Source organism: Bacillus rossius, chromosome 1, assembly GCF_032445375.1.
Source record: "Bacillus rossius redtenbacheri isolate Brsri chromosome 1, Brsri_v3, whole genome shotgun sequence".
NCBI classification, from domain to species: domain Eukaryota; kingdom Metazoa; phylum Arthropoda; class Insecta; order Phasmatodea; family Bacillidae; genus Bacillus; species Bacillus rossius.
Window position 1 is genome coordinate 69,983,847 of NC_086330.1, and position 14,478 is coordinate 69,998,324.

General features: G+C 35.0%; 1 protein-coding gene across 4 annotated transcripts; it reads right to left on the bottom strand.

The window, feature by feature from the left end:
* Nucleotides 1-219: 219 nt before the first annotated feature.
* On the bottom strand, nucleotides 220-14,087 carry LOC134537428 (ell-associated factor Eaf). Of its 4 annotated transcripts, none has more exons than XM_063377856.1 (3): nucleotides 14,038-14,087; nucleotides 13,334-13,465; nucleotides 220-1,254 (listed from the first exon to the last, which is right to left on the bottom strand). In XM_063377856.1, the coding sequence occupies exon 3, from the start codon at nucleotides 1,217-1,219 to the stop codon at nucleotides 317-319; it is 903 nt and encodes a 300-aa protein (XP_063233926.1). In that variant the 5' UTR covers nucleotides 1,220-1,254; nucleotides 13,334-13,465; nucleotides 14,038-14,087; the 3' UTR covers nucleotides 220-316. The 4 variants fall into 4 exon arrangements, with proteins under 4 accessions (XP_063233926.1, XP_063233934.1, XP_063233916.1 ...); XM_063377864.1 differs by having other exon boundaries at nucleotides 13,769-14,062; XM_063377846.1 differs by having other exon boundaries at nucleotides 13,642-14,054.
* Between the last annotated feature and the right edge of the window lie 391 nt (nucleotides 14,088-14,478).

Consider the following 14,478-nt stretch of genomic DNA (forward strand, 5'->3'; position numbering starts at 1 on the left):
TATTCATTAAAAAAAATGAAGAAAACATTTCATGGACTTTCTAGCAGTGCAAAGCATTTTAGTAATGAACTTTAGATTATCTGATGTATAATCTTTAGTTTTTGAACACAGAATTAGCAAGTATATTGTAGATGCAAGAAATTATACACATCATACTTTCCAACAAGTCATCCCAAAAGCATTAATGAAACATTTATTAATTTTCTGACAAAACTAAAATGTATTCGAGGAATTTTAATTCATGTTCCAACCTTATAACTGACTTTACAGTAAATGCACAAATCAGTAATGTTTGTATATGACAACACGCAGACGCTCAGTCGCTCTCCGACCCGGACTCCGACAGCTGCAAGTCCTCCTTCAGTATCTGCTCCGGCCTCACGACGCTGGGGAGCGCCCCGTTGCGGTCGTGGAAGCTGTTGGCCTTGGCGTCCGGCTCGTGCTCGCTGTCCGACGAGGCGCAGCTGGTGGAGTCACTGGACGTGCCTGACAGGACTCCCACGTCCTCCTCCTCCCGGGGCTGCACGTACTCCGGCACGTCTCGCTGGAAGTCATCCGTCAGGCCGAGCGTGGGCAGGCTGGCTGCGACCGCGGGGTTGGGCGGGGACTTGTGTTGGGGGCGCACCGGGCTCTGCGAGGAGGGGTACAAGGGTGATAACCGTAGGGGGGAGTGCTTGGGGATGCAGCCCCCGACGGAGGCACTCAAAAGTGGGGCGTACGTCGACTTGAACGACTTCTTGGGCCTGGCGATGTCCGGCTGCTGAGAGGGCACCTTCCGGGAGGAGTGGTTGTTCGCCTGGGGCTCCGTCGAAGGGGAGAGGTGGTTGTTGGGGTGGTGTTGCCTCGGGCCGTGTTCCGGCCGGGTCTTCTTCACCTGGATGTTGGTACTCAGCTTCTCCAGGGTGATCTGTCCCGTCGCCTTGTCGATGATCAACACGCACTCCTTCTGGTACGGCCGTTCCGAGCCTTTGAACACGGTGTGAGGCAACCCGGCCCCGTCCAGGTGGGGCACCGTCACCGTCACCTGGTGGTTGGACTCCACCTTCACCGTCGCCATCTTGCTCGTGTCCACGCTCGCCGGCTTGAAGTCATACTTCACCGTGTGGAAGGCAGGTCCCCGACCGTTCGTGAAGCTGTTGCCCAGCTTCACCTCGTATGTGTCTGTGCCCAGACCCAGAGTTTCAGCCAGATTACCCTCTTCATGGTGGAACTTCTGCATGGGGCTGTCGCTGGTTCACTGACAGCTTTGATTGTCTGCAAATAAGCAAGCAGAATTGATCAACTGTTGCCCCTGCAGTACTTGGCAGACAACACTGCTGATGCAAACTAAGCACAACCCACAACAGAGCATGTGTTTGATAAAGTAGCGATTCCCAACTTAATACATCAAAAAAATATCACTTACATTTATCCACAGGAAACTGTAAAATTTCTTTCATATTTTCAAACATAAGAGAAATTTATAAATTAATACAGAATTTATGCATGAGAGAATACACATTCCTATCAGCAGAACGAACACACTGCATCAAACAACCTTCAGAACATGTACAATCTAATTAAATCATTATGCCAAAACAGTCCATGTTTAGAGCATTGATACACTGCTTACCCATCACAATTCACCCCTAATTGGTTCTTAAGATGAAAATAATAAGAAAATGTTTAAATGCATCTTGTGACAGCTAGCAGAGCACATAACTGGCAGCATAAGCTCAATGGACACAAATGGTTCTGCCAAACCCAGCTTTGAACTAGGTAGATTATTCAGTACAGTGTAAAAAATACAGCCAGAGATTAAAATAATATCCCTAATATTACATGCCAGTCATGAATATCTATGTGTATTCAGTGTTGTCATAACTGCGTATGAAAAAATACTTTAAAATTTAAGAATTTACTTTTTAATACACAAGACTCATGATAACAGTGTAAAAATCTAAATTTATTGGTTCGCTCATATATTAAATAATGCTAGGAGTTGAGATAAAAGTTATGACCCTTGCCCTACACGTAACAATTAATACTAATATATCTATTTCATTTATGTATTTGCATGTATCGATAAAGTCGTTACCAAAATCCTGATATATAATGAAACCGAAAGTACCACGACACTTAAAACTAATGCTGAATTGTGAATTGACCATAATGGTGAATGGTTGGAAATAGTGGCATGCCACATCTCCAAATGATTTTAATGCTGAAATAACATAGTGAGCACATATAAATTTTTCTGCAATGTTGCCACAATCATACTAAGAACAAACTGAAATAATTAAAACTGCAGTTTTTAATGCAAAATGGTTAGCATGTGTCTATCTGCCCTGCATTAAAATGCTGTAATTTGTAATTACTAACTTTTTTTTTAATTGCAGTTGACTGCAAAATATTACATTTTTCTAAGTCACTTAAACAAAAAAAAATAGCAAAATTTGCTACTGTTTAAGTTTTTGGCAAGATTTTCACTTCTTTATTTCACACTGAGGTAACCATCATGGTATACCGTTATGGTATTTTGAAGTTTACAGTTTCAACGTTTCCAACACAATGAATGTTGGCTTCAAATTCAACCAATTTCGATTCCTGGCAGATAGCCCACACTCACAATTACATGTAGTTGTTAGCTCTAGGCCTGTACAAATACTAGTTTTTTAATGCAAAGCAAATATCAAATAAAATGTTTAAAATATTTGCAAAGTAGAATTCAATAGCAAATATTGTTCTCGGCGAAGTTGTATTAGACATATTTTATAAAATGCAGGATTGAAGTAAAAAATAATTGTTAAACATTTCTAATGTTTGAAATGATTAAGAGACTGACCAGTTGGGCCCTACATATAACATCAATCAATAAAATAATAATGATAATATTAACATTGAGCAAGCAAACAGAGCACCTTCTTTTGATTTTTTAAGTAACCAACTTTATTCAAGCAAAACATTCACGACACAAAAAATTAAAAATATTTAATGAGGAAATCTTAGACTTCTAATGTTTTAAAGCTTTGCAACAAACATTAGAAGTGAAGCTTTACAATCACAACTGAAGCTTCAAATAAAATGAATAGAAAAATTTCCTGGCGTAGAGCCATTCCATTTCAATTCAGGCAGGAGCGTGTCAGGTCACCATCTCGGATTTACTTTAAAAAATTACAGCAGTTACAACCAGTGCAGACAAGAAGTATGCCAAAAGGATTTTGTCCCAAAAAATTTTTTCCCCATGTTATAGCCTTTTGAAGTTGGTTCAAAATCAAAAAAGGTGGAAAAAGGGGTGTTTTTTAAATGAGCGGCATTTCAAAACTATTTTACTGATTTTGTTGATTTTTTTTTATTTTGTACCTATTATAGTGAACTACAGAGTGGAATAGTTCCAATGAGCCCAACGACAATATCTTTAAGGGGGGGAAACTAAAAAATTTGGCAAAAAATTTAGATTTTTTTGGATTTTCAAAAAAAAATTTTTATGTGGAATAATCAATTTTCATAAAAAGTAATTCTGGTAATATGTAGACCTATTACAGTAGTTTTACAGGAAAAATTGTTTTTAATTCTATGATGCATGGAATTATTAAAATTTAACTTTAAAATTTTCAAAATTTGACAAAAGTGCCATTTTTGATTGAAAATTACTCAAAAATCCCATATTTTAAAAATCTGAAAATTTGTAACTTTGTAGTCCTCACCTTTAGTAATAGCATGCACTTTGTTGGATAGTGTGTTTTTGCCTGTAAACATTTCTAGAATTTTTTGAAAATGTAATTTTCTTACATTTTCTAAGGTCTGCACACTCAATTAACAAATGTTTTGTTAGTTCCCAAAAAGTGAGATGTAATTTGTAAATTGGGAAAACCTTGGGAATTACAAAAGGAGAGTCTGTGTATACATTATCACATTAACATAATATGCACAATACATATACACACATATAATACATATGCATACTCTTTAACTTGCATGAAAACCAAAATTTCAAAGTAAAATTGAAACCAACAATATGTACCTATAATTAATTATATGTAGACTGCTTACCCTTCCTCAACTATATGTAACATATATTGACAAACTTCCTAAAATATTATTTGGCTGATTAAAGACAGTACATCTGCTGGATCTTCATCAACTCAGCTTTGTCGAAAGTGTGGAGTCTTGCTGATTGTCCAAGTGGAGTAGGATTGCTTACTGCTAACAAAACATTTTGTAGTGGCACCGGACATTCATCCTTCTTCTTTCCAGATTCCTGTGGCCACTGAAACCCTTTAGCTGGACCATGGGGATGCATAAAAGACACTGTCATGTCGTTCAACTCTTTAGATATACCAGTGATCTGTCCCATCCACCAATTCTGATCGTATACACAAGCAACGAACTGGCCTACTTGGAAATCATTTATTGAATAATGTGTTTTAATCTGGTTAGATTGTACAACTATTTCTATTTTATCTTTAATTGTGCGTCCCATGTATGTCTCATTTTTAATCAGCCAGTAATGTTTAGATTGTATTCCAACAACTGGTTTTACAGTAGCCCATTCTTTTTCCTTAGATGACCTATACGTTTGAATTGTTTTACTTTCAAGAGCCAATAGAGTTATCTTTGGTACAAGGTTACCTACTTCAGCAACAAATGAAGCAGAATCTCTAATGGCATTAACACACTCTGCCCGAAGATTGAACTTAGTTGCAAATTGTTTACACAAACCACCTATTGCATCACATGCACTTTTGCCATGCCCTGTAGCAGAAAAAATCCATTTTTTTTCAACAGTTTGAGTATTTTTACATAGTTCATACAGCTGAAACCTATTTTTGAAATGTCCAGCTGCCCCATCTGTAATGTATACTATTGAACTCAAAAGTTCTAACTGACAAAATTTTGAAATTTCCAGTTTTATAACCTCTAAAGCACAGAGAACGTGAGCAGAGTCGTGAGCTATATCATCAGATACTATAACAAAACTTCTTATTTCCGCACCAAAGTATGCAACACAGGTAAACAGTGAAAGCTGATCAGTTTGCCAGTGGTAAGTTTGGATTTCATCAGACAATACAACTGACCAGTTCTCAGCAAAATCAAAATGTAAAACAAGAGCATTATTTTGTTGGACAGAACTTCTTGCTTCAGCTATTCCTTCCCTTTGTATTTTCCTAATGTAACTGTGAGGAATAGCTTTTTTAACCCAATGCCTTACATGTTCCAGAAAATTATTTACAGATACAGTTTTTTTTATGAGGTCACCATGTTCCCAAATCGCAAATGTAACTTCTTCCCCTTCATCCAAGCCAAAGTTTTCAACAGTTAATGTTTCTGTGCCAGGACAGTCACCACACTCCTCGAGCCAGCAATCTTCATTCCTTGTTTCGTCACACAAACACTTCAGTAGAAGATAGTCTTCATCAATTTGGTTATTTGTTACATTTCGAAGAGCTACACAGATAAGTTGCATGTTACTGCAGTAAATACAAGAACACACAGTCTGTTCTGGCTGAATTTTCACCCATCTTGGTCGTAAGGCATAAAATTTTGAAAGACTAATTTCTATAAGAGGATTATCTTTTTTGAATGCTTTGTATGCCTCTTTGATGGACCTTGTCATGAATCTTTTAACCTTTTTTACTTTCTCGCCATTACCATCCTTAATGCAAATAACATCTTTTTTGTTTGGACTTTCCCTTGAACAGTCTTTACTATCTTCTAGGTAATATGATAATGCTAGATCTTGTACCTGTGTAGGTAAAGGATGTCCACTATAGGGGTCAGGTTGAGCATAAATTCCCTTATTTTTTATAACTGTGCGACATTTATCAATGAGGTACTTTGACACTGAAGGTAATTTTTCCTTCAATACAGTTTTACTAAATGTTTGTGGTACCAATGTTAGTAGCTGTACTTTTCCATTGTAGTTACAAGTATGAAGAGCTGAGTCAATATTCGAAAACCATAGACTACAATAGACACACACAGGCATTTCATCATCAGACTCACTTGAAAGATGCACGTGATATATGTCTTGTAATTTGTTCACAGCAGAAGTTTTTAACTCATCAACTAATTTTATCTTCTTTTTCCTCGCATAACCTTCTCTCCTATCCAATCTCACCTCTGAAGGGGATTTCAATGGTGATACTTCTACATTTAATGTTTTAATGAGACTGCTATTTAAAACACTTACTAGTTCATCCTCCGGAATAAAATTCTCTGATGTGGATGTTTCTTCTGCATCTTCAGCAAGTTCCAGAAAATTCTTTTTATAAAAAGTAACACAGTTGCTACACAAAATATCATTTTTATTTACTGAAACAGATACACCCACAAACTTTTAAATATCATCTGCTAAATCATTCACCTTACACATCCTCACACATTTACTTTTATACATACTTTTTTTTGTGCCTTTTAATGTAGTCCACACATTTAATTCTCTCCGTACTATGAAAGTCAGACATGATTTAGTTCACTAGCTGAACATCACCCATGAACACACACAACACAACTGTAACAGCAAAAGTTTGGGAATTCCCTTGTAGTCTTGTAGTTGATTCCCCCTATGGTCACCAGGGATTTCCCTCAAGCTACCAGGGATTCCCCTTACAGCAAGCGCCTGGGAATATTCAGATAGGGACTCCCCCTTCATATTTCCCAAGGTTTCCCCTCATACAAAACCAGTTACAAATTATCACATACTATTTAGATACCAACAAAACATTTAATAATTGAGCATGCACAACATACAAAAGGTAATGACATTACATTTTCAAAAAATTCTAGAAATGTTTACAGGCAAAAACACACTATCCAACAAAGTGCATGCTATTAATAAAGGTGAGGACTACAAAGTTACAAATTTTCAGATTTTTAAAATATGGGGTTTTTCAGTAATTTTCAATCAAAAATGGCACTTTTGTCAAATTTTGAAAATTTTAAAGTTAAATTTTAATAATTCCATGCATCATAGAATTAAAAACAATTTTTCCTGTAAAACTACTGTAATAGGTCTACATATTACCAGAATTACTTTTTATGAAAATTGATTATTCCACATAAAAATTTTTTTTTGAAAATCCAAAAAAATCTAAATTTTTTGCCAAATTTTTTAGTTTCCCCCCCTTAAAGATATTGTCGTTGGGCTCATTGGAACTATTCCACTCTGTAGTTCACTATAATAGGTACAAAATAAAAAAAAATCAACAAAATCAGTAAAATAGTTTTGAAATGCCGCTCATTTAAAAAACACCCCTTTTTCCACCTTTTTTGATTTTGAACCAACTTCAAAAGGCTATAACATGGGGAAAAAATTTTTTGGGACAAAATCCTTTTGGCATACTTCTTGTCTGCACTGGTTGTAACTGCTATAATTTTTTAAAGCAAATCTGAGATGGTGACCTGACACATTATCTTGCTAACTGCCTGAATTGAGGTGGAATGGCTCCGTAGTCAAATTGAATATTTAAAAAAAAGCTTTGATTGATTTGTTTATTCGAAGCTTCGCACAGGCCTAGATAGCTCCAGTTTCAATAATATGGTACATTCCATTTTTTGTTGTGGTGTTTTAAAATGTGTACCTATATTAGCTGCCAGAGTAACATTTTTAATGCTTTTGTGCAGTACTGATAAGGAGAACTGAAAGGATTACAGGATAAGGAGAACTGAAAGGATTACAGAACTGAAACATTTCAGTGTTTGAACAAATTCTAATGGCTACTTCTTCATGAAATGGTTATAATTATCTACTTATTTTAGAATGTATTTCATATTTCCTATTGTGATAATTTTGAAAGCTAGGTGAAATAAAATAATTTGTTCTGAAAGAAACTAACATTTTGTCAAGGCATGGGCAGTACATTGTCTTTAAAACTAAAAAGTTTCAATTCTGTAATACATTTAATTCTTCTTATTGCTACTGCACAAAAATGATAAGGGGGCAGAGGAGGAAATATAATTTTGGCAGCTAATCATGCGAAAGTATATTATACAAATATATTTAATTTAAGGAAGTTAGGTAGCTCAAAAAGTTTACAAGTTCAAAAGTATTTTACATATATCTATAAAATAATTACACACACGGGACCAAATCCCCTTAGCATCTTTCAGCATGTAGTATATGGCACTTTCAACCCTTTCACTGTTGTACATTTGTGTCGCAATTTTTCATCATTGTGAAGTATTCTCAAAGCAAACAAGTGATAGTTTTGTCTAAACTAGACTGCAACAGAAAGGCCATGTTCTAATTCAAAAGATCACTCACTCTCACTCTACACACTTTGGTTCACTCTCTGCTAAGTTTGGATGTCTACCTATGGGTGTACCCTTGTCACATCATGCTTTGCGGAAGAAATAGAAAATTTCTCATTATGACATTATACATTCTGTCAGAATAAACAAAAATCGCAACAGCTAGTAGACAGGTTTTTAACCTAAAAATAATTTAAAACCAAGTTAGCTACCAAAAACTAGGCAAGAAGATGCAGCAAGTAAACATCATTAATTACCCTCCCTTTCGTGTTCTCTCCCTCAAGTTCGGACAGTGAGTCAGCTCATTCTCCAACATCGAGAGTGAGCAAGAGTACATGAGAGCACTAACTCTAAGAATTCGGACATGGCCTAACCATCCTGACCAAATGTACGGAGATAATTTTGATATAAAACATAAAAGTAAATGTTTAGTCCAACTTTGTAAAGTAGACAGAAGTACTGATGCTAAGTGGTCATTAGTGACTGTAGTCATTAGTTTACTCACTACTCCTTTAATCAATACATATTATAGTGTTTTGCTAGTAATAATATACCGGTAAAGTTATGTTATTCAATACACTATGAATATCTTTCATAAACTGTTAACTTTAATTAAAAAGATCATATAAAGATATATTTGCTGAATTTGAATTGTTTAAGGGTTTAAAGATACTTAAGCTTAGTTTTGAGTATATGGTTTTAGAATTAAGTACGTAGCTTGGAGCGACCCAGACTACTGCCCTCCCCACTTGTTATGCAGTTAAATTTACACTTTATTATGTTGTCTATTATATGTGTACTATGGTAAGGTTTTTTGGTATTATTTAAACAATAGCTAGTAATTCCTTTTAAGAAGTATTCATGTGTTTGTCATATGGTTCATGATCATAATTTACATTGTTCATGTTTTCTTTTTAAGTATTCTGATGATTCTCTTGCTTTATGGTGCGTAAGTTACTTAAAGTTATTCTTACCTGTTTGTGTATCTGTGTAGTTGACTTATGTGCTTTCATTGCTTTTTTTTTAATTTGTAAATGCTGGTTATAACAATTTTTTTGTATTGGTCCATTGTCTGAAAATGAACTGATGGAATAGTCTGCCAGTTACGTAATAATTAGAGACAAGAGTTCAAAGCGTGAGAGAAAAGACTCTAAATTTAGTCGAAGTTCTATTGCCATGCACCAGGATTAGTTGATATTTCTCTGTGTAATTGAGAAGAAGGGCGACCATGTAGGCAGTCAGCGTCTGTACGAGGTACTGAAAAGTGAATGCCGGGCGGTGACTCACAAATAACATAATAATGTGAGTCAAATAGCCAATTTTATGGCTGTGGTTAGGGCGCTACCATTAATTATTTACATTTTTTTTTCATCTTTGGAACTTTAAAATAGAATTTGTTGACCATAGTCATAAGTAGTAGCCCAAAGCAATAAGTGAGTCACTTCTACACTGTTCCGAGGACAGAGTCCTAGAGCTTTGTACCATGTGTTGCAAACAATTATGGGATTTTCTTACAAAGAATATGTAATATTCATTGTTTTGTACCTACGAACAGGACTTCTGTCAGTGACTTTTGTGCGACCAGTTGATATTTTTGACTTGTCTTGGTCAACAGTTACATTGGGCGTTTTGTTACATATTTTCTGTTTTTAATTAATATAATATTTATATTTATGAAAGTAGACAATTTAGTATCAGTACAATTTATATTGGTATTTTTATTTAAGTTTATATATTTAACAGAACACAATAATTGTACCAGGTGTAGCAATGTATTCTATTTTTGTGGTTTTGGGGACAATACTTTTTGTGGTTCAACATTAAAAAAGCAATAAAACTCTAATCTTAAATCTTTTTTAATGTGGATTAGCCAAACGTACCAAGAGAAATTATATTTTATCAGTACAGTTGAGTGTGTAATCTGGTAGTGAATCAGGTTTCTAGAGCTATGTAGTCAAAATGTGAATTGTATGTTAGCACTATCATGGCTAGAGTGGTTACAAATAAGTCTTAGCAGATTTTTTTTATGGAGCTACTGATTTTAAAGAAGTACAGAATGAATAACATAAGTACTTATGAATATTTTCTAAAAAATTAAATAGTAGAATAAGTTTTAAAAACTGTTTCAGAATGGAAATGTAACAATCATTAGTGTGATTATTACGAATTTTTTTACAAGTACACCTATCCCTCACTTAGCATGACTGATTTGTTCCTAAAAATGCTTGTGTTATTCGAAATCGCGTATTCTGAAGCATTAGTTTCCATTAATAGCAAGGATAATTTATTTAATGAGTTCCAAAATTGTGTAGGAAAATATACTTTACGTAATATAAATGCGTTGAATAGGCCTACATTCAACTATAAATAGGTCACACCATTTATCTTTATATGCCTCCCATTGCACTTTGTATGACAAATACGACACCGTGTAACAGGAAATACGTGGTTATGTATTTTATCATCAGTCGACTGGCTAACTTGCCCGCCTGGGCGTGACCTTCAACTCACGTTGCGTACCTTTCAAAAGCATCCTTTACTGACAGTGAAACCAATTTAGCTGTCCAGATAATTAATTTTAATTTTACAAAAATTAAAGTGCTTATTCACGTATCACCACCTGGTTCACACCAATCCTGTCAGGCCAATGATTATTTTTTTCATTGTAACATTCATTTAACAACCTTTTCCACGTGAATCATCTGTTCATTTCTGTTCCGGTATCTAATGTCAAATATATTCTCGCTAGTACGACAAACAGCATCAGACTTATGTATATAAACTTTTGGTAAGTCTCCTTATTTTGTACGATTGTGTGCACAGTTGACTTGCTTAAAACTATAGTGCAATCAACATAAGCGTGGCCTTCATGACAATCTGCGCTCCGTAATAGGTACTTCTAGTTTTGTCTCAAATACTTGAACACGATGCATTGAGTGATAAAGATCGTACAGTTACCGGCAACTGAATGGGCAGACGTTGCTTTTGTTTGAGTGAATTCCCTGCCACTGGCTAGACTGAGTTCACGGCCCGGTTTGTGGCCAGGCGACAACGGTACGGCACGGTGGCATACGCGTGGACGTAAAAACTTTTGGTCCTTTACACTCCATAGCCGCAATTTTACTTGCCATAGCTGATGTTTGTACAACAGCCGATAGCGTAGACAGACCTACGCACGCATCTCTTCCCCCCTTGTTTGGCTAACTGTATCCTACGGCACATCTGTTGTTTACAGAAGTTGAAACAGACTTCGTGGCATCGTGCTCGAAGTTTTTTTTTTTGCCTGCCAAGATTTTGTGTTAACTGAAATTTACAGACGTGCTATTCAAGACTGGGGCAGTAAAATTCACATTGCGCTAAATGAATCCGCGCAATCTGAAGACGTGCTATGTGAAGGATAGATGTAACATGACTAAGGTAAAACTATTTCTTGCCAAAACTTTCTTACTAAATCTTTTCCCATTAAAAATTAAAAGGTCTTTAGGAACTTTTCTATACCCTAATAATAATTTTTCAAGAATAAATCAATTTAATAACATGCCTAAGCATGATTATTTTCAGATTATAAAATACGAATTCTAATAAGGCGATAAATGTTTTGGAAAAAAAACTTTTAACTGCATTTTTAAGAGTGTTTCCTGATCAAAACTTTCCTTACTATTAGGTTTCTTGTATCATACGAGAAATTCAAAAGCACTCTCATGAGACATCTTAGACGGAACAAAATATTTAAGTGAAATTTTCTCACATTGAAACAAAAAGAAGACATTTTAAATTGTTGTACATGTTGAGAAATATATGCTTCTACGTCAAGAGTGATAAGCACAAACAATTATCGTACAAACAGCATGAGAAAAAGTTTTGCTTTAGCTACTTATGTCAGTTTCATGTGCTATGTAATAGTTTCTCACCAAAAAAAAAAAACCTGCTGTTAGCAGACACAAGGGTAGGGGCAGTCTCCAGAGGGGAATATATATTCCCCCCTATCCCACCACTATCTGGGAAAACATTTGCAAAATAAAATATCAAAGAAGGGAGTAGTTATTATGGGTGATGGAAGATGAGCTGTTACAACACCTATAATTTCAACTGTGTGAGAAATATGTCACCTAAGGCTTCTTCTGTACAACCATGTCAGTTTCTTTCAATGTTGATGTGTACCAGCTTAGCTCCCTGTAAACTAACTGCATTTGAAGGGTATGCAATTTTCTAAATGCAACACAATGTGTAACAGGAAGTTGCTGTCAACAGTGCTGCTATCTTTGATGGATGATACAAACCAAATTTCACAATGACAAATGTAAAAATTATTGTATTGACTACCTAATGAATTTTAACAAGATAGGCAGTATTTTAATAAAATTCCTTGTCGAAAATCAGGTCTAAAGCCGGAGTATAAACACAACCTTGCTGTTCTCTCGAAAATACTTCACAAATATCCAATCAATTTCTTAATATCTACTAATTACTTCTTGTGTACTTATTTATTCACTTTATAAAAATTTCACTTCCTTATTAATGCACTCCTACGTGTATCACAATTGCTTCAAAACTCAACATTATTATCTTTTTTTTTTCACTGCACCATTTTCTTTTGTCTGTTGCCAATTTTAAATACCATATTTTTCTTGTTCCACAATTCAATGTGTTATCATTGGCATTAGAACTTCCATGACATCATAGCTACATTTCCCCTTTTTTTTATTTCCAACCAATAGGAATCCAGTATAGTAAAATGAACTTGACCCAATATAAGTACATACATATACTACCCACTTTGTTGCCAAATATAGTTGAAAGTTTGATTATGATTTTCAATCAAGGAGTTGGCCCATTTTCTGTTATATGCCCCAGGTCACAATGAAACTTCTAGACAGGTTAGATTTAAAAAAACTTGAATGTCACTAGAATGAGACAACTGCCCTAATTTTATGGTAGCAAACCACCACATCAAGCGAACTTTGAAGGAGAAAGGGTTCCTTCCTTGCAACCATTGCTGTTAGGTACATTTGTCAGTTTAACTGCAATGTTATAATGCTTCCGTACATAAGGTTTTACAAGTGAAGTAAATCTTCCAAAATCCAACCTACATAAAACTTACCAAATAATTAGCTGATATTTAACATTGATTCACTATTGTTCAGTTGATTGTGTCGTCATTTTCTGGCAAGGCACCAATTAAATAAAGCAGGTTAAGATTCTTGACGGTTCAACTGCACACCCTTCAGACCACCTGCGAAAAGATTCATGTTGTAAATAATACATCGTCGCAGGCAAAATTTAATGAAACCTATCTGAAGAAATGCATTCAAATAATGATAAACCACAATTACTTACGATACCTATGAAATACATCGCTACAGAACATCTAATCAAAAAATATTCTATGTTTGGCGCTGCTGTATGTACCTTTCTCATTGTAACAGCACCGCTGTACGCTAATTGTAACAAATTTCATTGAATAAAAAATTTTGAAAACCAAACCAAAAAAATATCTCCTGATTAATAACACGCTCTCAAAACGAGAGAAACTTGCCCGCTGAAATGTCTGCAACTACAACATGTTGCACATTTAAGTACCAGATGGTCACCTGCCAAACAGCTGCTTACTTCCTCAGTGGCAAATTAACCTCTTACGTTTAACCACCAATGATTTGACTTCTTTTTCTGGTACTTTACATATAAGACAATCTGAGCCTTTAAAACTTTTAAATAGCAAACAAAACATATATTTTTTAACAATTAATTTAACAAAAAGGAAAATTGTTACATATTATATTAAATTAATAATGAATTCAGTCATACCAACAGGTTCAGTGTTGCCAGGTCTACCACTCACCAAAACAGGAGATTGAACCGTGAAAAAACAGTAGAAAGAAGTAGATATCCTAAACATATAGCTTTCCTTTACAATTAATTTAGTAAACCTATTTTTACACACATTTACTTTTAAATTAGTAACAAAAACTTGTTTCACACACATTACATATTAAGATACACAAACCACAAGAATTTTTTTTTTATTTTCACTGACCTTATAAAAAACTGATGAAAACAAAAAGTTGCTTGTAGCCTGCTCCTTCTTCAATTACCAAAACGTCAGTCATCATTATTATCATCATCATCATCATCATCACTGTCATACATTTTGTTTTGAACTCTCTTAATTATTGTACTAGTTACATCAAAAGAAAAGCATTCGGATTTAGAAACTAGTCTCTTGGTGTGTAACAAACCTCATACTGT

Excerpts from the sequence above, each read along its gene's own strand:
- LOC134537428 (XM_063377856.1), bottom strand. The coding sequence starts at position 1,219 with ATGCAGAAGTTCCACCATGAAGAGGGTAATCTGGCTGAAACTCTGGGT.